The 27230-nt window shown below is 48.4% G+C and overlaps 12 protein-coding genes across 14 annotated transcripts; 7 read left to right on the top strand and 5 right to left on the bottom strand.

The window, feature by feature from the left end:
- Positions 1–124: 124 nt before the first annotated feature.
- Positions 125–1178, top strand: FOIG_01932 (uncharacterized protein; the record flags this gene model as incomplete). Its single annotated transcript, XM_031198947.1, has 3 exons — positions 125–425; positions 474–867; positions 923–1178. The coding sequence occupies 3 exons, from the start codon at positions 125–127 to the stop codon at positions 1176–1178; spliced, it is 951 nt and encodes a 316-aa protein (XP_031070984.1).
- Positions 1179–1716: 538 nt separating this feature from the next.
- FOIG_01931 (uncharacterized protein) lies at positions 1717–3885 on the bottom strand (the record flags this gene model as incomplete). The annotated part of the gene is made up of 11 exons (XM_031198946.1): positions 1717–2015; positions 2073–2328; positions 2378–2460; positions 2525–2582; positions 2633–2976; positions 3028–3196; positions 3258–3328; positions 3384–3558; positions 3612–3685; positions 3751–3797; positions 3851–3885. The coding sequence occupies 11 exons, from the start codon at positions 3883–3885 to the stop codon at positions 1717–1719; spliced, it is 1611 nt and encodes a 536-aa protein (XP_031070983.1).
- A 791-nt stretch (positions 3886–4676) lies between these two features.
- On the top strand, positions 4677–7890 carry FOIG_01930 (uncharacterized protein). Its single transcript, XM_031198945.1, has 7 exons — positions 4677–4913; positions 4983–5314; positions 5383–5762; positions 5830–5910; positions 5965–6647; positions 6700–6903; positions 6973–7890. The coding sequence occupies exons 1-7, from the start codon at positions 4714–4716 to the stop codon at positions 7706–7708; spliced, it is 2616 nt and encodes an 871-aa protein (XP_031070982.1). The 5' UTR covers positions 4677–4713; the 3' UTR covers positions 7709–7890.
- Positions 7889–8899, bottom strand: FOIG_01929 (uncharacterized protein; the record flags this gene model as incomplete). Its single annotated transcript, XM_031198944.1, has 2 exons — positions 7889–8768; positions 8826–8899. The coding sequence occupies 2 exons, from the start codon at positions 8897–8899 to the stop codon at positions 7889–7891; spliced, it is 954 nt and encodes a 317-aa protein (XP_031070981.1).
- Positions 8900–9379: 480 nt separating this feature from the next.
- Positions 9380–10438, top strand: FOIG_01928 (uncharacterized protein; the record flags this gene model as incomplete). The annotated part of the gene is made up of 3 exons (XM_031198943.1): positions 9380–9439; positions 9487–9574; positions 9624–10438. 3 exons carry the CDS (start codon positions 9380–9382, stop codon positions 10385–10387), a joined length of 912 nt encoding a protein of 303 aa, XP_031070980.1. The 3' UTR covers positions 10388–10438.
- A 375-nt stretch (positions 10439–10813) lies between these two features.
- Positions 10814–11788, bottom strand: FOIG_01927 (uncharacterized protein; the record flags this gene model as incomplete). Its single annotated transcript, XM_031198942.1, has 1 exon — positions 10814–11788. The coding sequence occupies one exon, from the start codon at positions 11786–11788 to the stop codon at positions 10814–10816; it is 975 nt and encodes a 324-aa protein (XP_031070979.1).
- A 583-nt stretch (positions 11789–12371) lies between these two features.
- On the bottom strand, positions 12372–13367 carry FOIG_01926 (uncharacterized protein; the record flags this gene model as incomplete). Its single annotated transcript, XM_031198941.1, has 1 exon — positions 12372–13367. One exon carries the CDS (start codon positions 13365–13367, stop codon positions 12372–12374), a length of 996 nt encoding a protein of 331 aa, XP_031070978.1.
- Positions 13368–14819: 1452 nt separating this feature from the next.
- On the top strand, positions 14820–18904 carry FOIG_01925 (uncharacterized protein). 2 transcript variants are annotated; one of them, XM_031198940.1, is made up of 3 exons: positions 14820–17056; positions 17105–17940; positions 18007–18904. In XM_031198940.1, the coding sequence occupies exons 1-3, from the start codon at positions 15206–15208 to the stop codon at positions 18731–18733; spliced, it is 3414 nt and encodes a 1137-aa protein (XP_031070977.1). In that variant the 5' UTR covers positions 14820–15205; the 3' UTR covers positions 18734–18904. The 2 variants fall into 2 exon arrangements, with proteins under 2 accessions (XP_031070977.1, XP_031070976.1); XM_031198939.1 differs by having other exon boundaries at positions 17105–18904.
- A 1740-nt stretch (positions 18905–20644) lies between these two features.
- Positions 20645–21049, top strand: FOIG_01924 (uncharacterized protein; the record flags this gene model as incomplete). The annotated part of the gene is made up of 1 exon (XM_031198938.1): positions 20645–21049. One exon carries the CDS (start codon positions 20645–20647, stop codon positions 21047–21049), a length of 405 nt encoding a protein of 134 aa, XP_031070975.1.
- Positions 21050–21372: 323 nt separating this feature from the next.
- FOIG_01923 (uncharacterized protein) lies at positions 21373–23715 on the top strand. 2 transcript variants are annotated; one of them, XM_031198937.1, is made up of 2 exons: positions 21373–21969; positions 22029–23715. In XM_031198937.1, exon 2 carries the CDS (start codon positions 22294–22296, stop codon positions 23512–23514), a length of 1221 nt encoding a protein of 406 aa, XP_031070974.1. In that variant the 5' UTR covers positions 21373–21969; positions 22029–22293; the 3' UTR covers positions 23515–23715. The 2 variants fall into 2 exon arrangements, with proteins under 2 accessions (XP_031070974.1, XP_031070973.1); XM_031198936.1 differs by having other exon boundaries at positions 21373–23715.
- Positions 23716–23868: 153 nt separating this feature from the next.
- On the top strand, positions 23869–25423 carry FOIG_01922 (acetyl-CoA acyltransferase). The gene has a single exon (XM_031198935.1). The coding sequence runs from the start codon at positions 24055–24057 to the stop codon at positions 25306–25308; it is 1254 nt and encodes a 417-aa protein (XP_031070972.1). The 5' UTR covers positions 23869–24054; the 3' UTR covers positions 25309–25423.
- A 699-nt stretch (positions 25424–26122) lies between these two features.
- Positions 26123–27186, bottom strand: FOIG_01921 (uncharacterized protein). Its single transcript, XM_031198934.1, has one exon. The coding sequence runs from the start codon at positions 26934–26936 to the stop codon at positions 26340–26342; it is 597 nt and encodes a 198-aa protein (XP_031070971.1). The 5' UTR covers positions 26937–27186; the 3' UTR covers positions 26123–26339.
- Positions 27187–27230: the final 44 nt, after the last annotated feature.

Here is a 27230-nt window from a genome sequence, read left to right as displayed (position 1 = left end):
CGATTCACACCATTAATTAATTAACTTTATATCCGAATAAAACTGTTCATTTTGAGTTCTATTCGATCTATACTACCCTGTTAACAACTGTCTCGGAATTGTCGCAATCAAACTACCACTTGCCATGTCGTTCCCCAACCTAGACAAGGCCACCCTGGGCTATGTAATAGAATTGGCCAAGAACAAGAATATCTTGGCTGGCACTGCTGCAGCGCTCTTGATAAGCTTGATCCCGCGATTTAACTCATGGCTTACCAGGAGGAAGGTCAATAATTACCTTACCGACAGCGGTTGGGACTGGGCAAAAGAAATCGTTGTTGTTACTGGCGGTAGCAGTGGCATTGGCAAAGAGATTGTCCTCAAGCTTGTAAAGAAGCACATCAAGGTCATCATTGTTGATCTGAATGCTCCAAGCTATCAACTTCGTAAGTCAACATCACGACTTCTCAGCAACCTAGACTGACAGCTTCTAGCCCCCAGCGTGTCTTTCTGCTCAGCAGACCTTTCTGACCCCGTTGAAATCTCCAAAGTGGCCAAGCACATTGTATCTGAACATGGAGACCCGACCGTTCTCATTAACAACGCCGGAATCGGCAACGCCATGTCCATCCTCGCTTGTCCCGAGTCCAAGATCCGCAAAGTCTTCGACGTAAATATGATAGCACCGATACTGCTTGTGAAGCATTTCCTGCCTGCTATGATACGACGAAACCACGGTCATGTCGTCAACGTTGGAAGTCTGGCTTCTTTTGCCACGCAGGCCAGTAATGTCGATTACGGGTGTACCAAGTCTGGACTCCTCGCGTTCCACGAGGGTTTGCTACAGGAGCTGAGGCATATTTATAAGGCGCCACTGGTGCGAGCAAGGTAAGATACTTCGGCTTGTGTCTACTGGTCCTGCAGTGTGAATAACAGTTTATAGCATCATCCATCCGACTTGGGTGAAGACACCGTTGATCGCGGACCTCATCGCTAAGGGGAAAATGAAGGATACCACGATATCTGCAGAGTCTGTCGCTGATAGTGTTGTGAACCAGCTTTACACTGGGTATGGGGCTCAAGTCGTTGTACCAAACTCTTCAGCTTGGACTTCCATGATACGCGGGTTCCCCGGTTGGATCCAGGAAGGCTTGAGAGATAAGGTGTCCGTTGGGCTTCTAAATGCAATGGATAGTTGATAGTCTAGTATCTCTTCGTTAACTCATTGAACTTACATCAATTACATATAGCCATGATATCCGGGTGCCTTAAGTCTATGGGTGCCTATTGCGAGCAAGTTGTCAACTCAGATGTGCAGATACAGTCAAGCGGAGTGCTCAAATAGCACGCTTCTATCATCCTGTCGGATGAACCGAAACCAAATCTTAAGGGGTCGCGAGCCTGCGCCACTGACACTTCCTGATGCTTGGTGATAGCATGATGGGTTGACTAAGATTATTCCTCCTCTATCAGATGTCAAGGTCTCTCTGTTGAAAAATACCCGAGAAGCATATTCTATTGAATATGCGACGGACAGTACGAATAGTGAGCGATGGCCTTACCAAGGCCATTGTCATAGCGCCCAATGATGAGGTTGATGTTTTCAGCTTCAAGTTACCAAGAAGGAGAGACTACAAACCAAGTTATGGAGCGAGGATAGGCTTTCAGATACACATTTCAGCTAAAAATAACACCGATGCTACTAACCGAGTAACTACCAACACGATAGCAAACCCTTCAATGAATGCTTCCCTTGTGAATCTTGGCTAGGCGGGTATGGGTGTACCACCCTCTCAGTCGCTTCCCGAACACCAGGAAGACAAAGACCGTAAGGTTATTGACCAAAAGAACACTGCAGAAGATCCCTGCAAATACCGTCACATACCCATCTTTAATGATCCAGTTGATGACCTCATACCCAAACCCAAAAGAGATGGCCTGCTTGCCGATATTCATAGCAATCAACATTTCTGGTACATTTGCTTCATACGAGTCCATTGCGTAAGCAAGTGTATACGTCAAAAAGAAAAATGCGCCTATTTCAAGAAGACGATCGTTAGCACAAAGCTGAAATACTTGCTTTCAAGACATACCGAATTGGAAAAGTCCAACGGCAAAGACTAGACCGAACCAGTGGAGCTGTTTCTCGGCTGAGTATCCATACAGGATGAGAGATGCCGGGGATACGAAAAGTACTACAACAAGGCACCAGAGGCGATACTCTGCTTCGTAGATGTTGTTGTTCTTCTTGGTTAACCTTGCAGAGAATCGATCAGGCAGCGAACTGAACGGCCCGGCGGCAGCGAGGTAACCCAGGAAGGCGGAGACGGCTATGAGCCCCGTGTTCTCCTTGAAATGATGTCAATATTGATCCACAGATAGTCTTTGGTACCCTTACGATCGGCCAGGAGTAAGGAGGAGATGTCACGATTCCCGGGAATGTGGCGGTGAAAGCAAGGGCTGCCAAGCCAATGATGATCCCTATCAAGGTGATTAGTTAGCAAGGTGACTCTGCCTGTAATGAGTTTATGTACATGTGACATACCATAAGTTGAGCAGACCCAAAAGACTGGCGGAACCACAAAATATGTAAACGATCTGGCCTACAAGTCGTTAGAACATACGCTCAAGTCACTGCACTGTGATGTCTTACCATCATCATGACAATGGGAGAGTTTGGATCCGTTCTTCTGATAAGCTTGAGTTGTTGCAAGTAACTGTCACGAACGTAGTTTCGTGGCGTCGCCTGGATCTCGATCTCCTCGGTAGTCTGGTGCTCCTCATCTTTCTGAAGTCTCGCCGAACCATCGGCGTTCAATGGAACACCTGGGATGTGGCTATCTCTGAAGAACATAGTTTCTTCGAAGAGGAAGAAAACAGCAAGGAGCAAGACGCATCCGATCGCAAACTCAACCCAGAAGAAGAGGTTGTAGGAGTGGCCACCTGCAAGCATGTAGCTAGCGGCAACGGCAGAGAGAGTACCAGTGGTCAGTGCAACTGAGATCTTGATCAGCAGAGTTTGTTCAGGGTAGTGGCTATGTGGCTTACAGGTATACCAGCCAAGGGCTTTGCCACGCTCGTGGAGAAAGAAGACATCTGCGACAACCTGCGCGGGAAGAGCCTCACAGACAGAGGAGGCGAAAGCATGGAGCATTCGGAAACCAAGGAGTGTGTCGTACGATTTGGAGAGAGCACTTCCTAAGAGACCGGCACAGTACTATCAAGATGACTCTGTCAGTATGGAATTCTTGTTTCTATAGTGGATAAAGAGGCATTACCAGCACAAGAGATATCAGCATGACAGGACGGCGGCCGATTTTACGATACATTGGCACGAAGATGAGAGATCCTAGGGAGTCCTAAGTCAGCATCTTTACAGCTCAGTGACAGGCTGAAGATATTACCGAAACCAAACAGTAAGTTTGGGTACGTGGTCAGCTGAGACGTCTGGTTTGGCGTCTTGTGGAACTTATCAGCGAGATAGTTGACGTATACAGTCGGGCCGAACAAGCTGCCGTTTGCGAGGAACGAGTAGACAGACACGAGCAACAAGAGCGTAGTCTTCTTCCATTTTGGCCACTGGTTGTATGATCAGAACTTATGGACTTGGAGTGAGTGAAAGATGTACACACCTGGAGAGGATCGTTGGGGTCATCGGAGGGAACTGGATAGAGAGCCAGTCCGTAGGCAGTCGACTCCTGGCCTTCTGTTTAGAAAATATGGTTAGCTAGTGGTTTCTTGAAATCAAAAGTCTGAGGTGCTATGCTTTACCAGAGAGGCTCATGTCAACTGTCCCCGGGATGTCCGGGTCTGTACGGCTGTAACATTGTTATTAGTCTGATAGATAAAGTTGCTGTGGAAGTTTGCTTACATGGGTTCCATGGATGATGCTTGGTTGGTAGCCATCAGGCTAGGTGGTAGTTATCCAAAGTTGTGTATAATCAAGGATAGCGTGTGAAGTGATCGGGAGAAGATTTTGGATTTGGTACATGATGGACAGAGAGGCTGAGTGTCATATAAGTATTTATTTTGATTGGGACTGATAATTTATCATGATATTGGTTAGAGGCAGCCTTTCTAGCAGCAGCAGACTTACCATACTGTCTGTATTGGATGTCTCAATAGCCTGTCCCTTCATTGTTTAGGTTTTACCCCAGATCAATCTATGCCTAAATTGAGAGTATGGGGTAAATGGGTGGCTTTGGACCCACAGCTATTACCACGGCAGAGCGCAGCTGCTCTGCCGAGGGATGCTACGGCGCTAGTAGAGGTACGAGATTTTGAGCTGTGTTCTGATATAACTATCAAGTACCCACTGGACTCGAGCTAGACTTGTGTCTTTCCGGGGCCCCGAGGGGAAGCCTGTCGGTGGCTCTACTCTAGTCAACCATCATTGGTATGATACTGCTGGTATGTCTAAGGTGAAGAGTAGCTCAACGCTTTAAATTGTCGGAAAGGTTTCCGCTAAAGTCATTTCCCCGCAAACTTGACACCTGCCCCAGGTCAATCCAGTCCTCGACTACTCGACCTAAGCTTGCTAATTAGCTAAGGCACAACAGTCTAGTCTAGTCATGACAGTGCAACATTCTGCGGCAATACCATTCGGTATTCTTTCCCCACGTATCCACTCAATGGCTTGCTTGCCTGTCCATCTATGGGGTAGTCATCCGAGCCCCAATTCCTTACCTTGGGATTTACTCTCTTATTCCTACTCAGACTCACCCAGTCGCGAAAATGGACTCTGCCGTCTTGTCACCACCGCTTTCCACCCATCAGAAAACAAAGCGCACACAGCGCCGCAAACGATCGACTCGAGCTTGTCTGTCATGCAGATTCAGAAAGGTCCGCTGTGATGTCTCTGTACGCGGTCAGCCATGCACCAATTGTCACCTCGACTGCAAGAATTGTCTGGTGGTTGGACGCGCTTCCAGGCTGTAAGGAGCTACCCTCTTGATTCTCTCGATAGATTTTTTCTTGCCTTTACTAACTCACATTGTCTCAAGAAATCAGCAGGTACCAAGGAACGAGACAAGCTGGTCGCCCCAAGATGATTATCAGGGGGACGATCGGCAGCTGTCGGAGCAACTGGAAGACGACGAGGTTGATGAAACCAATAATGCCAATGACTCTGAACCTCCTCCCACAGGCACCGAGGCACTCGATGACCACCCTGGGTTATCCTTTCATACACCCAGCCTCGACCCTGGTTTGTTGACATTCGGTGATACTATCGACGACACTGCCTTCTTTGAAAATCGCCTTGGCGACAACGAGACAGAGACCACAGAGATACACTCGACGTCATCTAGATATGATGATGGTCCACCCGTCAGAGGTAAACAACCCATCCTCACTTTTTACTCCACTGCATCTTGGTCATGATATCTAACCAGATGCAAACAGAAACAAGCTCATCAGAACAAGGTTCGACACATAGTCTCAGGATGACGGCTCCTAACATTCCATCTGCCCGGCCGGGCGCCCAGAGGACCAGCACAAGTACTACAGTGCTCTTCGTTCACTATCCGTACCTGAGAGTTCACAACATTCACACGATTGCTCAGCAAGATCTCAACTACATGGAGGCTCAAGGATGTTTACACGTCCCAAGTCGACCGATTCTCGATAACTTTGTTGAGCAATATTTTAGACACCACCATCCTCTACTTCCGCTCCTCAATGAAGGTGACTTTTGGGAAATGTACTCTCAGAAGGAATCCACAGGTCCTCAGGCCACCATGTCACTTCTTGTGTTTCAGGCTATGCTTTTTGCTAGTTGTAACGTGAGTATATCCTTTCTGTTACATCGTTTGATGCGGCGTCATGAACTAACAATAACAACCTTTCTAGTTCGTGTCTCTTCACATCATCAAGCAACTTGGTTTCTCGAGCCTTAGAACTGCTCGAGCAGAATTCTACAGACGAACAAAGGTTGGTGTCAGAGCAACCCAATGGTCCGCCACTAAATTAACCGAAAACCTGCAGCTGTTGTACGATCTAGGATCGGAAACATCGTCCCTCCCTCTAGCTCAAGCAGCCATTCTCATGATGGGCTGGGTACCACCTTCGAACACGACCCTAAACCCCTACAAGACCTGGCTGAGCTTAGCCATCCAGCACGCCAGAAGTATCAACGCGGACCGATACACAGAAGTGCCAGAGCTAATAGAAATTACATCCACGAAACAGCGGAAATACCAAAACTCTCTCCACCGCTTATGGTGGTGCTGTGTCATCATGGATCGTATCTCGCCGCTCTGCACGCGTTTTAGTCTCCATATCACCCACGACCGTTTTGACTTCAAGAACACAATCCTTTTGGGCGCCGAACACCTTCAGGACGACATATATCGGTCGAGCGTATTCACCCCGGCTACGAAACGGCGTCAAATAGGCATTTTCTCCAAGTTCCTTGAACTTATGATTCTTCTGACTGATGTGCTTACCCTGACATACCCGTTTGAGGACTCTGTTAAGTCCAAGTCACGATTTGCCGAGGACGAAGACCTCGCCTTTGAGAAATGTGAGGCCTCCTTGAAGGCCTGGTATGTGAGAGTCTCGGCCCAGTTTCCTCCTTTTGAGAATGAGCCCAAAGACTCTTATGGAAAAGGAAATGATCAGGAGAAATCCATTGTGCTACAGACGAATCTCATGTACATCTACTATCAGTGAGTCGCCCTGTATCTTATTTCATCCTAGTTAGACTAAGCAATGGTGTAGCACTGCATCCATTGCACTCTGTCACTATAAGATACTTCGGCAGTCTCTCACATCCGATTCTGCGGGTGGAGATACAGCAAGACCGGGGCGAAGTTTAAAACTCCAGCAAAGCTCATTCGAGGTGCAAGATGCTGCTCAGAAGATCACGAAATGCTATGAGGAGCTTACCCGCCGTCGCTTGGCCCGTTGGCTCCCGATATCAGCGTAAGTCCAGTAAACCGAGCACAGCACTTGAATTTGCCACTCAGTTCTGAAACTAATGTTCTTTTACAGGCTTGCTTGTCTAGCTACACCATTGACGCTTCATACCATCACCGCGCGATTATCATCGCTCAGTAATGAGCTGTCATGTAACGGATCGGTGGAAGCCGGCTCAACTCCAGCATCAAATCAGGATCGACTGAAAGTATTAGTTGAGACCATGAATGCTTTCTTTCCCCAGTACTATGGTGTAGAGTGGGTGAGACAGACAGCGAGACACGTTGCCAATTTAGCCCAGATTGACAGCCAATGTCTATTCCAAGCCAGCGGAAGTTCTTTGACAGACTGGAGTCAGATTCTGAGAAGTCAGCCGAACATGTACCTGAGAATGATCTGGACTGTCGATGTCTGTATCAGCAAAGGCAGGCAGCCGGAAGAATTTGACTTCCCGGCATGGCTACGCTGCTTGTTGAAGAGGAGCAAAGGATCAAGGACCAGGCCGCGTCGATTATCGTATACGACTGAACAAACTGCTAACCAAACAGGCCTCATCGACGACGATCTGCTGGCCTTTGTGACTGACCCCAAACTCTCTGCCGCCGATGGGGATATCTTTGGTGAGCCATTGCTAGAAATGTTCGATCCGCAGAAGCTCGGGATATCTTATGATCAACAGAGGAACGTGATTGGTGTTGATGGTAGCTCATCTCAGGGGGGAGTAGATAGAATGGATTGGGACTTGGTTGAAGCAATGCATGATGCCACTGAGAACATGCTGGATCGGCTGGGTGCAGACTTCATGGCTTGAGGTTGCCTTGGGGAGAACAAGGAAGATTTTAATGCTGTATTCAATACCACCATTGAAACGAGCACGGTAACGTGGCAGAACTGGCAAAATAACGATCTTTATGATACATTATGAGATTATTCTTCAGGTTCTACAAGCAAAAGTACAGTCTATATAACAATTCAATCATATCAGGAACTCCTACTGAATCCATCCCTCCTTTCTCATAGTCTCCCTCGTCCATTCATCCAACTTCTTCGCCAACTCCTCATCCTTCGCCGCACTATTCTGCCACCAAGGCTCAAACAGCCGATGGTAGATCTCCATATACTCTCCACTCTGCTCAGGTCTCATATCCGGACTCGCTGCACAGAAAAGACTATTCCAGGAGCCTCGATCCGCAGTCCAGAACAGTTTCATACATCTCAGCAGCGGCAGGAGTCGCGAGCTCCCAATCTCAGCTGAATCCGCACTCGACAAGAGATTTGTCTCTACAAGACCGGGATGCACTGATGTTACCCAAATCTCGCCTTCTTTGTTACCTGAGCCGGGGCCGTATTTGTTGTGTAGAGCTCTGGTATGCAGAATATTGGCGAGTTTGCTTTGGCCGTAACGTTCCCAGACGTTCCCGTCTTTGAGAGATGTGTCGTCGAAGTTGATACCGCCCTTAGGGGCCATTAGATGGCCAGATGAAGAGAGGTTGACTATACGCACAGTTCCGGGAGGGGATGACTTTGATGTTTTCAGCATCACTGGGATGAGATTTTCCGTGAAAACCCAGTGGGAAAGATAGTTCGTCTCCCACTGAGCTTCATACCCATCTTTGGTGATCTGAAATGCCGTAGCCATGATGCCTGCGTTGTTGACCAGGCCGTGGAGGGATGTCTCAAGAGAGAGGAAGTGCTTAGCGGCAGCCACGACACTTCCGAGATCCATCAGATCGATTTGTAACAGGTCAATATTGGTGGAAGGGTGATCTTTTTGAATCTCGGCAATAGCTTTGTTTCCTTTGTCGCGAGACCGTGAACACATATAGACGTGGGCGCCATGTCTTGCTAGGTGGGACACCGTGAATAACCCCCTGTAAGAAGGATTAGAGATCAAGACCTATTAGCAGAGGTATTGAAGGTAGACTTACATCCCAGAGTTACCACCCGTAACAATGTACACTCTCCCAGTGAGGTCGGGGAGACTATCGGGGTGAAAGGTCATTGTGAGGTCTTGTTGAATCGATCTAAGTATTAAATAAACTGAAAGAGCAGTGTTGATGAGCTGGAGTGGTTTTGAAACGATAAGCATAGAGACTTGGGAATCCATATTAGAGTTATCCTCTTATAGTTCTTCCTGATGAAGTCCGCAGCGAAAGTCCGACGCTTAACTCCATAGCTAATTCCATCGTGCCCTCTGCGCATCAAGTGTTGTGAGCAGGCTGCATAAAGACAAGAAGTGCCTGGCCAATCACGATACACTCCGCGGCAACACTAATGCAAACCCAGAAACGGACGAGTGAGCAGGTTGCATGACGCTAGACTATGTCAAGCTGGGCTATATTGCATCAACCAATCATCTTATCACATTGACTCTCTACCCTTGCTAGTCTGCGCACCTCCAAATCCAACGTCTTTAGCCGCCAGACACGACAATGTGAGCAGCTTGCATTTCCCTTCGGCATCAACACTTCATAGTTTCAACATGTCGATTCATCAGCAAGAACCATGCGTTCAGCTCACTTCGATGCCGCAATTGGCTGAGGTATGAACTTGAAAGATGGTTCGGCACAACTTACTCACCGGGTACAGGCACTAAGCCTAGAAGATGACTGGACCGGGACAACAGATGCTGCAGCAAGAAGGCGGGCGCAGACGAGGCTGAACATGAGAGCATACCGTAGGCAACTTACAATGACCCTTGTGTTTCCTAGCTAATGATTGGACAGGGAAGCGGAAGGCTCAAGAAAAGAAGGTCAAGGCATCAAAGGCTGAGGCTGAGACAGTCAAATCTGAACCAGTGGTTGAATGCTGGGATATCAACCAAGAAACCATGTCCATCGTCCCAGCATCCCATGCCAATCAGATCTACAACGCTAGGCAGCCCCTACTACCATACAGGACCAAGAAGAATCAGTCAAACGTCGCCTTTCCACTCAGTTCAGATCATTTAATCACACTTCTCCAATACAACGCCCTCCGCGCCTTAGCCGTTAACAGGACTTTCATCTCCGGCATGCTAACCACGCCCCTTGACTGCGGCGATGAGGACATCATCCACGTAGTCCCATACCCAACCGACCCGAATTCTCTCCCTTCAGCCCTTCTCCCCACAGTTCTACAACAAACAGTCATGCACTGTGATTGGATTGATATGTTTCCCTCCCCAGAAGCCCGGGACTGTTTGATTCGAGCTTATGGGACTTTCGATGAGGATGATTTATGGGCTGATTGCATTGGTGGTTTGTATGAGGGCTTTCATGACGATGAGATGGAAAGACGTGGCTTGATTGCTTGGTCACCGCCGTGGGATGTATCAGGATGGGAAATGTCAGAGGGGTTTGTTAAGAAATGGGGTTGGTTATTCAAAGACTTGTCTGGGCCGTTGGAGGCGACGAATCGGTGGAGAATTGAGAGAGGTGAGGAGCCTCTTGACCATAAAGATTATCCGCCATATCCTCCCGTATCTGGTTTTGTTATATCAGAATTTTAGTCTTAACATGGATCTTGCAATCGAACTAGGGTAGGTAAAATAAGAAACGTCAAGACTTTCATCCGAAACGAAGAGAAGTTTATGTTGAACAAATATAATATAAATTCAATGTGCTCTAGAATAAATACTTTTAGCAACTGAAGTCGAGATTAGATGGTTTCTTGCTCCCTTGGGCCACTGTATTCACCTCGTATCTCCACATATAAAACAAGTTTAACCAAGTATGACCCTGTAACATGGCGAGACTATTCCGACAATCCCATTAATTTCTAAATTAGACTTCAAAACTCAAAACTATGAAAAGATATCCTTCTCGATCCAGCAGGTTTTCTCCCAGCGATTTGCCCAAAGATACCGTAATTCAAGGGAACTAATCACACCTACCCCAGCATCAATTCGTTCTTTTCTCTCCTTTAAAGCAGGAGCCTAGTATTGCCGCAGTCCACGCAGCTCGTCAACAGCCATCTTCTGTTTCTGCTGCAGGATCTCTTCCTGTCGTTCATCGATCAAGTGCATTAGAGTTATTCTCGGCGCCCTCCATTCGCCAGCGGAACCATTTTGGCTCTTCCAGCACCTAACAAGTTCCAACTGCAGGTATGCACTCCGAGTGCCAAAAGTACCCCAGTCTGCAATATTAGGTGCAGGCCCATAGCCGCGCGGTTTGTCAATCTTCGGTCCATGATACAATTCTTCCCTAGGGTCGTAGTGGTACATTGTTCGTAGTAGGGAAGTTTCCTCCACTTTCACGCATTTCCAGAGATTCCCTGTATCGTAACGGTGTCGCTTCCGAGGGGGCTTGGCAGGATAGCCCGTGTCTCTCGTCAGTCCCCTGGGGAAAGCGTTTCGGGTCCAGTCAACCACAAGAAGCTCTTCAAGGGCCGTGAACTCCTTGCACTGTGGATACAGGCAGAGTCTATGACAATTATGCCACCGGGCCGGCTCAAGGTCTCCCGGCACCTCGTAGAGACAATGGGAGAAATCATTAATAGCCAGGCGACGTACTCTGATAGCATCACCAGGATCAAACTGTGCAATATCGCAAGTGTTCTGATCTTTAAATAAGATATCTCGATCATAGTTGAACCACGTTCTTGGCCCATGAGACTTGGTCTTGAAAGCGAGCTGATATCCCATTTTTATGAGAAAGTCTCGCGATTCGAAGCAGGTATGAAGCAGAACTGGTATTGGAGCATTGCTGTAGAAATATACCCTCACGCGGTCTTCGTAGTTTTTGGATTGTCGCCAGTGACAAAAGGCTCCTTGGTAACTGGAGACCCGCCAAAGTGTATAACATTCATCGACATTGACAAACTCAGCTTTGAGGTGGACGACACGAGCTGGTGTGGCGAGGAGGTAGATTTCGTGCCGGATCTCCGGCGGGAGGCTTTGAAAGTTGGCCATTGCTTGTATATCTAGCAAGTGAATGAAGTAGATAAAAGAATTCGACTGATATTCTGGGGCTTTTGACGTATAAATAGGTGCAGAATTATAGTTATGCACTGAGAAAAAAGTCAACCTATGAAAAATTTTCTTACGGTCAAGGTTCAATTATTGCGCAGTCTTTATTTCGACTCTTTTGTTTTGAAAGGTTTGTTCAACATTGACATCTTTATAACTTCTGTGTGGTGATATAAGCTCTCAGCCACAGGTCTCAACTGCAAATAAGACATCTTGAAATTGAGGCAAGGTTTGTAATTTTGATTCTCAACTAAAACAAAATGAGGACAGACATTTCAGTGGCAATCAGGGTATCAACAAAGCTTCCATTGACAATACGCGTACTTCAAGCCTCACAAATTGAAATTATTTGACATAGGTCTTTTCCATCTGTCTTAACATGGTCTAGGCTTTTGGTGGGCTGTGCAATGCCACTTTCTTTGCTCTTCTAATAAGCTTAAAGTATCAGCATCGAATCTTCTAGTAGATGTTTATATCATGATGCAATGATGTGTTCTTTTTTCCTGTACTGACATGGTGAAGTTTGCTAAAATTTCCCAATAAGTCTAACGTGATTGTTCTTAGTCAATCCAAAAAGCCTATTTATACGGAACTTTGTTTGCAGCATTCTGAAACCGATGCGTCGTTCTCGCTGGATATGTTGATGTTCAGCGTCGGTGAGGAGGTGCACGGGTTTGAACTTGGGCAGCTTCCCGCTTGGCCGCCCCAATTCAGCCCAGTATTTCGCGAAACTTGACTCCAAATATTCTCGTGGGTGATCAAGAGATCCCCATTTCTTGTAAGGCTCCCTGAGATACTTGGCGAGATCTGTGTCTTTTGGTATGGTAGTTGGAGGGAAGACGGTCAAAGAATTGCACCAACGGCCTGGCTTCCATGAGTGCGGGCGCCGAAGATCAGCTAAGCGAGGAAGACAACAGAGATATGCATCAATTTTTTGGATCTCCGTAAACTTGCAGAGGTTCCTGGTTTCATAGCTGTGTCTCTGTGGAATAGGATCGGGAAAATATCTTTCGCTGGACTTGAGCCAAGGCCCGTAGAAATCTATCACGTTTCTAGTCCACTCAATGAGAAAGACCTCTTGAAGCTCCACGAAATTCTGAAGAGCAAACCTGATAGCTTGGTCATAGAGGCCCATGTCCTCCCTCGCGTAGGCTATTCTGTGAACTCTTTGGGTATCTCTGCAGGGGAACGGATTGATGCCTTCGTATATCTTGACCAGTGCCCCTATGTCGAGAAACAGCGTATCTCTTTTGAAGTTGAACCAGAATCGCCGCCCAGTTGATGGGTCCCGGAAAACCAGCTTGTGGCCAGTACTTGTCAGAAAGTCCCGGGATTCGGAACACATGTGTAGCAGAGGGGGAATGAGGGTACTGCACGAGAAACGCTCTTTTCTGTAATCAAGATCGGGCGTTGGGTATGGGCGTCGGATGTGAACAACACGGTCTGGTGTGGCCAAAAAATATATTTCATGACGAATCTCTGGTGGAAGATCCATTATACGGTGAAAGGACTGCAAAGGCATGGTGAGATGTTCCCCCGTGGTGTAGAGTGTTTGCTCATCATGAAAGCGGGAGGGGATTCACTTTTTCTATGTTTATTGTTGCAATTAAGATTCTTGATTGGCTTTGTTGGCGCTTGGGAGTCGGACCATGGCCAAATAAACCGTGAACATATCCTTTCATGTCGCCATCATATCTTCATATGCTCGCGTGCTTTGTATTATGAGGGCATCAGCGATTTAGACTTCATACCGGGTTGTAAGAATCGCTGCTTCTCAAAGGAAACAAGACAATGCAAGGCCTCTATCTCAAATGACAAAAAGTTTGGGTCAATCTTATACAGACTGAATACCTTCAGATTCCCTAATCATTTTTTATCTTGATTTACCTAGGTCCAGAAGTTTTCTTGCTCCCCTACGTCTGTGTCACCAAAGCTCCAAAACTGTGACTGCGGATGATACAACTTTATCTGATACATAAAAGAGGTACACTTGAAACATAAGCTAAGGATAAAAACGAAACCCGTGGCGGAATATTTTGTACGTTCTGCCGACAGGGGCACAAGGTGTGATAATCCGTGATCGACGTTTCACTTAATAGAGATCCGAGGCTTCATTACAAAAGGTATATGACATAAAATTCTACAATATCTCAATTGCGCGACTTTTGAGAGAGAATAATAATTTGATTTCAATGATGTATCATCACTCACTTCAATTAAAGTCTATCTTCTCAAGTCCTAGTCAATGATGATGGGACTCCTGGAAATAGATCGATGCAGATGCTACTCTGTACCTGCAGATAAAGCCAGGTACCTGGTTGCTATGTGGGTTCTTTCGTAACCCACCTGAATGACCGTACCTAATGTTAATAATGAACATAAGATCAATCCACAACGTACCACATCTCGTAGATGGCGAAGAATGTAGTGTCGTCATTGGTTCTGAGACGCGATTGTAAACAAAGAGCATCAATAACTCCAAGCCTCTGTTTACAAAAAGTAAAAAATGAGGCTTTCTGTACACAGTGGACAAAGAAACTTCAGGGGCATCCTTACAGGGATTGGCCAGCTTAACCTAACCGGTGGAAAGGGTCCGCCCGTGCCTTGCTTGGACTGGGGATGAAAGACGGGACGCCGGAAGCTTTAGCCACAAGATGGTAGGGGAGGGGCTAGGAACACATGGCTGATTGTTCCGGAAACGGACGAAAACAACAACGATCAGACTGTTGCACGCAACTTGTTTAGAATACACTCTTTATCCTGTATCATCACAGAGAATGCAGTTTAGACGCGTGTCTAAGGCGGACCGGGCCTAGGAACACCGGGCTTGCAAAAAGCCACTAAACATCATCAACAGGTTAGCGCAATCTAGTGGGTTCGCAGCCTGTCTCCACTGGAACCCAACCCAACCCGACCCTGGCACTGAAGAACTGTCTGGGTATCATTGACTGGACGGGATCTTCTTCTCCAAACCCAAGGCACGGCACTCGCTTCAACCCCTGGAGATATCATTTCTTCTTTACATTAGCAACAAGCTTAAGCGAACTGTCACTGTCACCTTCTTTCAACTCTTTTTCTTGTTCGTGTCTCAAACTTGCATCTTCAATATTTCCTTCTCTGCTGTGCTAGGTTGATGCCTTCATCGTTCGCCTCATCGTTAGTTCCCGCAAGCCCTTCCGTCCCGTCGTCCACCCGCCAACGCTAGGCCCCCCGATAAACAAAATCCCTTTCTGGACCCCTTACAAGCAAAAGCTGTCCGTTTGTCTCGGGCAATCTTGTCAACCGCATTCCTCTTAAAGACAACGACTTCTGCAGAACGCGATACTACTACCCCACGACACTCCTGCAAATACGTTCATCATGGAGGATTCCTCCCAGAAGCGCATGAGCGCTATTCCGCGACTCTCGAAGCTACCTGTACCAAGACCAACTTCAGGAATTCCAAAGCCAGCATCAGCTCTACCAAGACCGACGTCAGTTGTTCGTCCCTCGCCGTCAAGGGAGAGTCTGGGCGGTGGTGAGCTACGGAATCCTCGGCTTCGACCTTCAATGTCGAGAGATCAATTACGAACTGGTCAACCGGATCTCCAACAGCGAGCACAAAGACTACGACCTGCAGTGTCTAGAGAACATCTCAACACTGGAACAAGACGCACATCGCTCATCACAAAACCTACATATCTATCACCGGCGAAGCCCATGGCTCAACGAATTCCTTCGACGCCGCATCGATCGATGGAGCGACAAGCTGATATTATCGAGGAGCAATCTACAACACCCCCGTATGATCCTCCGGGAGAAGCTATGGGTGTTCAATTCGATGGAAATATCTTCCCTCGTCAATTGACCCTTACAAGGAGGCCTTCGGAAACATTTGCAACTTCACCGTTGTACGATCCTGCCAACAATATCTTTGACCCAAACCAATCAAGACCACGAACCGCTTCGACCGATGAGGATGATAAGCCCGATACATTGAGGGCTCGCTCTCGCAAGCCAAGACCCTCTCTGAGCGAGAGAACTATCGAGACACTTGCTTCCATTCCCTCTTCTCCTGCCATGATGAAGTCATCAAACTTCTTCGACCAAGGACGATCAAGTTCACGTCCACGCTCGAGGGCAGATAGCGGCGGTTCCAGACCAGGGTCTAGCTATGCTTCAGATGCTTCAGTTAGGATTCACAGGACAGAGAGTCGGCCTGGCTCTAGTTCAGAACAGTCCGACCTCGGTTACAGCAGCTTTCGAGGTTCCGCAAGTGCCTTCAGAAAGCCCCTGACTCCCATCGATGGAACTCCTCAGAAGCGGTCCTCGGTCGTTGCAAACAAGACTCCTAATTCTCGAGCAGGAGCCTCGAAGCCAGCTCCCTTCTCTGACGCGAGAAGCCCCAGCCCTGGCAAGCCTACCATGATGTCTCCCAAGGGCTCACAGTCTATGGCTTTGCGACCTGCCAAGCCAAGGGCTCCCGTCCAGGGGTTGTTCAAGAAACCTTCACTTCCTGCCCTTGGTAAGGCTTCGCTGAATGGGACCTCGAACCGCCGTGTGTCGGTCAATTCTGCCTCCACGGCTTCCTGGGATGGTACAATTCCTTCAGCAGGTTCTTCTCACAATACGTCTCTGACAGCCGATTCGGCCGAGCCTGGAACACCACCATCGGCTCGCAAGTCTTCCGCCGCTCTGCGTGAACAGATTGCCAAGGCCAAGGCTGCGAAACGTGCACAGATGAAGCAGGCAGCTGAGATCGAGTCACACCCAGAAGAAGAAGCACCAATCGTCCCTTCGGATACTGGCTTTGACTTCGGCGTAAACCATCATGATCCTTTTAATACGCGTAAGGGCGAGGATCCCAAGAAGAAGGTTCTCCAGAATCGCGTCAATACTGCAAGGACAACTGGAAGACTCAACATTGCGGCCTTGCACTTGAAAGAAATTCCTGTCGAGGTTCTCAAGATGTACGATCTGGAGAGTATTGGTACCTTTGACGGAAGCTGGGCAGAGAGCGTTGACCTGACACGCTTTGTTGCTGCGGATAATGAGTTTGAAGAACTAGACGATTTCATCTTCCCTGATAGCAGCCCGTCTTCGTTCGACGAGGCACAGGCTAGTCAAGGAAACATCTTTGCTGGTCTGGAGACCTTGGACATGCATGGCAATCTTCTCGTCAATGTCCCCTTGGGATTTCGACGTTTGACTTGCCTGACCTCCTTGAACTTGGTATGTTGTATACGCATTTCTAGTTGTCCTTTTTGCTAATCTTGCTAGTCAAACAATCGCCTTACGAACAACAGCCTGGACACCCTCTCACAAGTCACCTCTCTACGCGACTTGAAGCTTGCAAACAACCTTTTCTACGGCCCCCTCAACCCTGTATTGTCGAGTCTGAACGAGCTGGAAATCCTTGACGTGCATGGTAACAACATCTCTGCACTACCTCCCAAGGTCGAGAACATGTCGCGTCTTCGTATTCTTAACTTGAGCGAAAACAGCTTCGAGTCTCTTCCTTTTGATAGCATTGCCACGCTTCCCATCACTGAGCTAAACATCAGGAAGAACAAGCTGAAGGGTACTCTGATTGAGGAGCCCATCGGCTGTCTACCTCAACTTCATACCTTGGATGCTTCTGCGAACCAGCTGCAAAGACTGGTGCCCTTGGGTGCCTCAATCGATCTCCCAGTTCTGCATTCTCTTTCTCTGTCGATGAACCGTCTTCAAGGACTTCCAGACATGACGACCTGGACAAGCCTTTTGACGTTATCAGTCGAAGAAAACAACATCTCAGGAATTCCTAACAGTTTCATGGGTCTCGAGAAACTTCGTCATGCTGATTTCTCTAGCAACGATATCAGAGTGATCCCTCCCGAGGTGTCTCGCATGGATAACTTGTCTATGATCCGACTAAGCGGCAACCCTCTTCGTGACAAGAAGTTCCTTTCCATCACCACCGAGGATCTGAAGGAGGTCCTCGCTGGCCGTCTTGAACCACCGCCTCCCTACCAAGAGCCAGCTTCCCAAGTCGGAATCCTAGATGTTCTGGCTGATGTTAAGGGTCCTGACAATACGCAATCGAACCCTGACGCAAGGTTTGATGAAAATGACAGGTCAGATGATGATTTCGCTACACCTCCCCAAAGCCCTAATCGTTCCCGGTCTCACACTGTATCAAGCCACCGTTCTCGATCGCACACGTTGTCGAACCAGACTTGGCCCGTCAAGCCTGGCGGTATCCTAGATCGATCCCAAACCCAGTCTTCATCACTCCATCCCGTCGTTTGCTCTAAAGTCGCTGCCGAACACCGTGTCCGACAAATCTTCCTCCAAAACAACCTTTTTGCTACCCTGCCCAACTCGCTTAGCTTTTTTGCCGAAACCTTGACTGCTCTGTCTGTGTCTCACAACCAAATGGTTGGCGAGGCGTACCTGACTGAGGAATTGGAACTCCCGGCTTTGAGGGAACTCAACTTGGCATCGAATCACATTACTGGTCTTGGAGCGCTTGTGCAGTTCTTGCACGCACCAAGTCTTGAGAAGATTGACGTGACGATGAATCGCCTCAACGCTCTCCCAACAAATCTGAAGGAGTCTTTTCCCGTTCTGAACGTCTTGCTTGCGGGTAACAACCACATCGTCGATCTCGAACCAGATATGATCAAGGGTCTCAAGATTGTCGACGTGAGCAACAACGATATCGCTCATCTGAATCCCCGTATTGGGCTTCTTGGTGGACCAGGCGGACTCGAGCGTTTCGAGGTCGCAGGCAACCGATTCAGGGTTCCTCGATGGAACGTGATTGAGCGAGGCACAGATGCCACTCTGCGCTGGCTCAGGGGTCGCGTGCCAGTCGCTGATATGGCTTCATGGCAAGGAGATGATGACGAGCCTGAGGTGGATTGATTATGAGCTGTAGACCTGGCGCTGGTTGATATGCACTTGTTATGGGTGGTTTTCGCTTCTTGGTACATATTTTGACGTATTTTAGTTTTATTATTGGGGACTATATACCATCTTGCTTTCTTGTTAATATATTTTTACCTGGATCATACGATGCTGATAGAAACTTTGTTTGATTGAACTGCATGGCAGCTGTCTAATGCGATTCCAACACAGTCCCGCCTTACCTCTTAAACAGCTTGCGCGCCAACAGCACAATGAACGCCCTAAGTTAATCAACTTGGATAAGTTGGTAAAAATAATGACTGCACTCGCATGAATATTGAGAGAGACTTTTCCGATTTTTTCATAACGATAATGAAGACGAAGCCGAGCAGATTATCTGGAGACACGAGTCCCCCCATTGTCCCCCTTCCCCCCGGGGAGCAAAGAACTTCTGACGTTAATATAGGGTGCCAAAGTTAAGTGGCCTAAAGGTCTGATAAGAGATACTACACTTACCTAAGTCGTTTCGTCACTTAGGATAAAGGTCCTAAGTATTCTTGCCTCCCCTAATCCCCTACCTCTGCTCCTACTCTGTAGTGATCCTGATTCTGAGGAGTCAAATGCCTGAGGTTAAAATGGTTCTCGTCCAATGGGTTTCCGGGGGTGTTCACAACGGAAAAGCCCGATAATGGTGGGCTGTGGTTTTTATTCTAGTACTTTCTTTAAGTACTATACCGTATTACTCTGCGGCCTGACATTGGCTTCGATGCCAAGCTTGGATGATACTTTCGGAGTTGTTAGGCGCGGGCGAATTCATGTCATCGGCTGGCTCAGGGTGAGCGTACTCACGGGCGAAGTCGGACTTGATCTATTTAAGATAACATCGAGGGAATCCTTTGGGGCGAGTATATTCTTTGTACACGGGCCAGCACAACCTTCCACCAACGGGTTTGCTGAAGTCTACTAATTTTGTTGTTCAAGTTTGGCATGAAATCTTGAAGAGTCTTTACTGCAGTAGTTCTTTTTTGATAGCCTTCCTTTTAGCTTTTGGAAATTTACCACGCTGTTACTATTAATTGGAGGGCTGGTCTTCACGCCAAGCGGCGAGGCGATTATATCCACACAGCTTCTTTTAACGACGATTGACTCTCGAGGCTAGTTTGGGTAGCCAAACATGACGAGACACGCCAGACTGCTCTTTTCCGTATCTTTAAGGATATTGATCTGATGCTGAGGGGACCCTTGGCGAGTTTCTTGAGATTAGAGCAATGGATCTGAGGAGAATCCACGGGCAGCGAACTTGCAGGGCTGTGGATTAGTCTTAATCGTTGGTTCATCACCGACTTACCTATGATATTGATGCATGTGAAGAGTGCTTCAATTCTGCGTGTTTGTTTCCCAAGATCGTAAAGTTAAATATGAGAAAACTAATCATGGTTCAAATATCTCGAGCTTATAGGTACTCAACTACCGTGAGTCACGCACAACTAAAAGCATCCGATATGCTGAGGCCCATGAATTCGTTTGTTACTTCGTCTCTTCACCAACACTAACGTGTAAGAAACTCTCGGGCAGTGAGAGTTGTCTTCAAACTCTGGAAGGTGCCTCGTGGCCATCTGGGGCAAGAACCTAGGGCACCGTGAACGTGAAGTCTCAATGGACGAGACAACTCCCTCAGTATCAACACGAACTTTATCACCAAGTATAACGCACAGAAGTATCCCTCCCATGTAGGTATCTTTCATCGCTACTCTTACCATCGTGGAACATCCTTCGAGCATCCCCCAATCACGTCGATATCCACGCGCGAAAACTACAAGCCAAGCCCAAGCACCAGCGCAAGCGACACTCCACGATATCATCACATTACACACCTTGTACGACCTACAACCACAATCAAGACCTTGTACATCGTCACACATCGTCACTATGCCTCCTATAATACAAACCATCGCCCTCATGGCGCGTGACGTTGCAGATAACGACAATGTTCTCAAGGACAAATCCCTGGGTCCTTCCGCAACCATCAGGCTCGTCGCAGCAATCACGGCAAGCGGTTGGATCACCTTCGGCCTGATAATCGGCCTGGTCCTAAACACGCGGGGGAAGGCTAGTAGCTTTGTCCCAGAGTGGTATCTCGACTCCAACGGCTCGATCTGGGCAAAACTCGCTGTGGCGGCGTGGTGGATCTTTATAATTCTGTTCTGGCCTGCCATCTGCGTGGTTCATGTGATCTTCGCTGCTGGAAGAGCGATTCGGAATTTGTTTTTGAAGTCTGGTGAGAAGAGGAAGGAAAAGAAGGAGAGGGAAACTGCTGAGGTTGCTATCGTCTAAGGGTATCACGACTTGGTTGGTGTTTTGGTGTTAATGGTTTAGAGTTGGGGGAGTGCAGATTGGGATCTTTTATTTGACAGTCATTTTTGGATACAGGGTTTGATTCATTCGTTTCAACGTCGAGAGATTTCTCCACTGGCTCTCATCCTGTATCTGTTTCGTTTGGTCTGGTTCAGCTCGGTTGGTTTGATGTCTGGGGCACTGACAGATAACGCCTGTGGATCGTTTCACAGGCCGCGGTCACCGAAATTCACCTGGAACCTCTTCTAGTTTAGTGCCCAAAAACAAGCATCATCCTCCACTGAAAACACACAGGCGCGTGTCCGACGGAAAAACCCTTGTTCCCGGGTCTTTCATCTTCAACCAAGCTAGCTTCTCATTTCTTGGAAGCAACCAAAAACGACGGCGTCACAAGCCGAAGCATTTCTCACTTGTGTCTACCATTCTCTACTCACATCGTGCTCTTATATCCCTATTGCTCCTCTTCCATTGATGGTTCAGCGATCGATTGTTTTTCTCTCGTCACAATCGCTGTTTACTGTGGATCCATCTCGCGGCGCGTTGTGCGTTGCGTTGCGCTGCACGACAACGCATAAAGTTTGATTTGAAAAGGATAATAAACAAACGCGCATGCAAAGCACATGTACACATTGGAAGACGAACGATATATATAACCCGCTGTCGAAGATCCGGCTTCCTCAGCTAACGGATAGGAACGACGAGAGCTGTTGACGCGACTTGGTTGCCTGGGGAATTATTTGACAGCAGAACACGATTGCTTCAACATGACTTCTCCTACTGAAGCCACACAGGCTTTGCAAACCTTGCAGGGCGATACAATTATTGTTAAACATCCTCGAGAGCGACTGAACCCCACGACACCTCAACCCCAAGAAGCAGGACCCCAAGATCCAGCTGCGGTGACATTACCTTCGACAGAGATTCCAAATTCGCCCATCGATCCAAACGAATCCTTTAGAACCGAGATCAACGAGGATCGACCGGCCGTCACGGTTATCCCGTCGTCACTTACACCGCCCCCGTCGACCCAGGTTAACAGCCATGCCAGTCAAGCTGGTCCCGGTCCCTCCAAACGAAAGTTCTCTGGCTCCCAGCAGTCGTCGACACTCTTCTCCCCGCCAGCTACAGTACCCAATAACATACGCGAACGTCCTGTGACAACGGAATTCCTCCCTCCCGCTCCGCATCAGGTCCTCGAGGCGTCCGCCGACGAGCTGCGCGTCATGCTTCAATCGGCTCTAGCAGAGCAACAAAAGCTCAAGATGGAGACAGCTCATCATAAGTTACAGTATAACTTATTGTCTATCCAGGCCGACGACGATGCCAAGCGTGCTGCTGTCGAACACGAGATGATGCGTCGCGAGGTAGACGCGCTGCGAAATGCAGAATTCACCAGAATGGCTAGAAAAGAATTTGATCAGCCGTCCGAGGCATTACAAACAAAGTATTTACAGATGAAGACGCGGTATGAGGCCATGCTACAAGAGAATGAGATCCTCCAACGCCGGGTCCAGACTGCTAAGAAGGTCATCAAGCAAAGCGAGGATGAAAGCATTGCTCTTCATGAGGAGCGAGATATGTTACTAAGACGAATACGTGAGAACAGAGAGCATATGCAGATGCTCTGTAGACCTGGGGGTATATTTCACGCAGTCTTGACACCCAGACAGAAAGTCGCTGTCGTGACACAAGGGTACAAAAACTCTCAACAACAGCAGACATCTAGATCACAAGGGGAGCATGGTCTCTCGGCTTTGTTGCAGGCTATGAGCCAGGATAACAACAGCGCGCCTTCGACACCGCTGCATTCTCATCGCCCTGCGCCACGCGTCGGAAAACACAACCGCAACTCGCAATCCATGTCGTCTCTGCCCACGACGCCTATGAACCGGCCGGTGGGTACAAATGTTGGGCTTCTTCCATCGGTGGATCTGGTACCTCACTCGGAGCCGCATCGATACTCCCAGAGACAGTTCATTCCTACGACACCTGTGGCCAAGACTGACCGCCGCCGTAGGAGTCGAGAGAGCACTATTTCAGCAGACGATAATGAGGAGCTAGCCAGGCAGGCGCTTGAGTCGGTTGCCGCAGCTCAGTCGTTTACATCACAGTCACGAAACCAGAGCGACCAGGATGGAGAGGTGTTTGATAGCCAGGCTAGTCAAGCTGCTGCAGAGATGCTGCGGCGAGATCCGCGGCAGAGCTTTGAGGTAGCCGAAACCTTGAAGAACACACCAGGACCAATGGAGAAAACAGTTCGCATGCAGGAGAGACTACTTTCCCATCGAAATGGAGATAGCGACAAGCGAAAATTCAGCGGCAACCATTCATCTACCGGGGAGATACGACTCGATCAAGCAAGTCCAGCGAAGAAGTCCAAAGTGGTTGAACCAATGGCAGATGGGCAAGACAAGCTAGGACTGGGGATTCAGTATAGACAGTGAAATGTCTGGGTCAGAAGCAGATTGCAAATGGAGTTCGGGGTACGATTATAACGACGGCATCGGCACAGGAGGGCGTTGACGGTATTGCATTTGGCGAGTTTGTCTATCTATGTTGGCTTGACAAAAGAGGGCAGAATGCCACTGCCGAAATTATGTATAAATGGAAAGATTGTTCAAGTTGCAACAAGATATTGAATCTCATTAGAAAGTGATGTCTCATGATGAGTGTCGCACAGCCATAGACGCCACACGTAGGGATCTTACCCGACGCTCCGACATTTCAAGCCACACTCGCCAACATTACCCGAAGTCTGAAGCCGGTGTTGAGGATCCACTTTCGGCTCATGGCAACGGGACGGGAGTGTTCCGGCTTTCGGCGGGGGTGGAGGGTAATGGGATCTGGGATATTTACTTACCCGGCTCATAAACACTTCTCTCACTTCTCATCATGAACCTTTGATCTCTTCTCTTCTCCTTCATCGTATCAATTGGCCTTTCCTCCAACTCATAATCTCCCATATACCCCCAAATACCTTCATAATGTCGGTCCGTCTTCACAAAGGCCTTCAAGGCGTCCTCGCCAAATCCCCTTCCGACACCGTAATCCTCTCCGCCGTCCGCACTCCCATCTGCCGCTCCTACAAGGGCCAGCTCAAAGACGCATACCCCGAGGAACTCCTCGCCAGCGTCCTCAAAGCCACTCTCAAAGCACACCCCGAAGCCCCCGTCGACGATGTAGCAGTCGGCGTTGTGCTCTCCGAGCTCGGCGGTTCCAAAGCGGCGCGCATGGCTCTCAACCACGTCGGCTTCAAGAACACCACTAGCTTGTACACTGTGAACCGCGCGTGCTCTAGTTCTCTGCAGGCCATTGCTGCTGTGTCGGCGCAGATCCAGACGGGCATGATCGATACGGGTATCGCAGCTGGTATGGAGAGCATGACGAGGAATTACGGAAGCAGAGCTATCCCTGTGGATGTGTGGCCGGAGCTGAAGACCTCGCCTAATCGTCATGCGCAGGATTGTATTATGCCTATGGGTTTGACGTCTGAGAACGTTGCGGAGCGATATGGTGTTTCGAGAGCGGATCAAGACGCTATGGCTGTTGAGTCCCACCGTCGTGCTGCGCGTGCGAGAAAGGAGGGCCGCTTTGCGGAGGAGATTGTACCCGTTGAGACGCGATTCCAGGAGGTTGATAAGCAGGGTAACAAGGTTGGCGAGGAGCAGCGCATCACTGTTACTGCTGATGATGGTATTCGTGAGGGCGTTTCCATTGAGGCTTTGGCTAAGCTCAAGCCTGCTTTCAAGCCTGACGGCGCTTCAACAGCTGGAAACTCGAGTCAAGTCTCCGACGGTGCTGCCGCTACCCTCCTCATGCGCCGAAGCACAGCTACCGCCCTCGGTCTCCAAGACCGCATCATCGGAAAATTCGTCTCAGCCGTCACAGTCGGCTGCGATCCCGATGAGATGGGTATCGGCCCCGCCCTCGCTATCCCCAAGCTCCTTGACCAGGTCGGTCTCAAGACGGAGGATGTGTCACGGTGGGAGATCAACGAGGCGTTTGCGAGCCAAGCGCTGCACTGTGTGAGGGAGTTGGGACTCGAGGATGCGTGGGCGAAGGAGAAGGTTAACCCTGACGGAGGCGCTATTGCGCTGGGACATCCTCTTGGAGCTACTGGTGCGAGAATGGCGAGTACGCTTTTGCATGGACTTAAGAGGGATGGTGGTGAGGTTGGTGTTGTGAGTATGTGTGTTGGTACGGGTATGGGTATGGCTGGGTTGTTTGTTCGGGAGTAGATTGATATCCGGGGAAAGAAAGTTAAAAAGTAGATTGGGGAGCAAACAAAATTGAATATTGGGTTATACTACACTTGATACTGAGAACTGCTGAAGCATGGCGATAGGAAACTGAGGTGGCGATGCCTGTCGGCGGCTTGTAGTCCGGGACGCAACGATTTGATCGCATCGGTACATCCCCGTAAAAACAGACAGTTTCGGCTGATCCTCGTCGCAACTACCAGTGATTTAATGGTCAGAGGTGAAGAAGAATAACGGGACTAAACCAGCAAATCGCCTGGGAATACAAAGCCAATAACGAGCAGCTGAATGTTCTCTACGGTACAGTTCAAAGAAGTGTCAATCTCAGAAAGTTAATGTAAATGAAAAAGCGATGAACTTAGGATTGGGAAAAAGAATGCGTTGCTGCTAGGCGGGTTGATATAATAGCTATGGTCCAGGTGAATCTGCTGATATGCCAATGGCGATTCACTCGCGATTGGATGAGAACAAGGGTATTCTACACATGCATGTATAGTCAGTTCATCGTATGACAATCGGAATTGCCAGTGTTTCTCCATCAGAACCAACACTCGTCATGACTTCGAACTTCTGGGTAGTGTTGATGGCGCTTATTTGGAAAAGGGGTTTTCCGGAACGCCGGTCATTGAGCTAGTCGTACCAACGTTATCAATCATTGACTAGACTAACGATCTATGAATACTAGACCCAACAACCGGCGTTGTGCAGCTCTGGATATCATCTAAGACACTTGTCCACGCCTGGGCTTGGTTGGTCAATGGTCTGTTACAGGGTATGAATGTGGCTTGCGTCGAAAGGCTGACTGCAGGTATTTCAGGGAGACATAAAGAATGCTTGCTTTGCTTGTTGGGTTGGATTATATGTATTCTAATAAAAATATTTTCGCCCCTTGCTTCTCTTCCAATTAACCCATCAGTCACTCTAGTCATCTAACGTAGAGACAAGTGAACCAATTAATCATGCCCCCCAAACGCCAATAATAATAACAACAATGATGGTACAATTCATGTTTATGCGACTTCAATGTCGATGACGTTTGACTTGAATGGCCCTGTTAGAGTCTCGTTTGCTGGTGTGCCCTCCTCGAATGATGTGTAGTCAACATTCTTCTTCTCCTTTGTCCACACAGCATTCCACGTCCCCTTGAGCTGCACCGTCGCGCCCTCAAACACCTTGTCCATCGGAACAACAGGTTCCTGGAGGGTGAATTCCCAAATGGCCGATCGGCCAGGCAGAATCTCAATTAGAGCATCATCAGCAGGCGGCCAGAGTCGTGAGGCTTCAATCTGCATGATGTCAAGTGGTTTGCTGTCGCCCTTTGGCGTGATGTAGAGAATGCCAAGAGAAATGCCCAAGGGGTCCAAGGGTGAGCCGTAGCTGAGAATAGTGACGGGCTCATCATTGTTGTTTGTGACGGCTGCGCGGATGAGAACAGGATCTTTCTCCTCTTGAGAAATGGAGACGTCGAGTCTTTTAAGTGCAGCTGGCATCCTGAATGATAATGCGACGTCTGGTACGTAGCCTGTTGGTGTGAAGAAGGCGATGAAGGTGAGTGCGACTGTTAGGCCGATGAGTAGGCGTACAGCTGAAGACGCGAAGATGGCCATGGCATGAGCTCAGTTTTTGAACAGAATCCGTAAGGCAACAATGAAAAAAATGAAATGAGTGAGTTGACGTCAAAGGAACAAGGGATTGTTTCAGTCCCTGTATCACGTAGATAATGGCATAAAGGAGAGTGAGGTGAGGATGAATGAAGATTTGATCCCAAGAGAATGAAATGAGCGTGCAGAGGGAGCTGAGCTGGATTCGGAGTACGTCCCATTAAAATAACTTAAGATAATAATTAACCTTACGTTGAGCTAGAAGGTGTGCGACTGTTCCCCTAACGCAAGATCCAGGGG

This window comes from Fusarium odoratissimum (genome assembly GCF_000260195.1).
Source record: "Fusarium odoratissimum NRRL 54006 unplaced genomic scaffold supercont1.2, whole genome shotgun sequence".
Classification (NCBI taxonomy): Eukaryota; Fungi; Ascomycota; class Sordariomycetes; order Hypocreales; family Nectriaceae; genus Fusarium; species Fusarium odoratissimum.
Note: the sequence above shows the minus strand (reverse complement) of the source record. Positions and strands in the feature narration are given on the sequence as shown.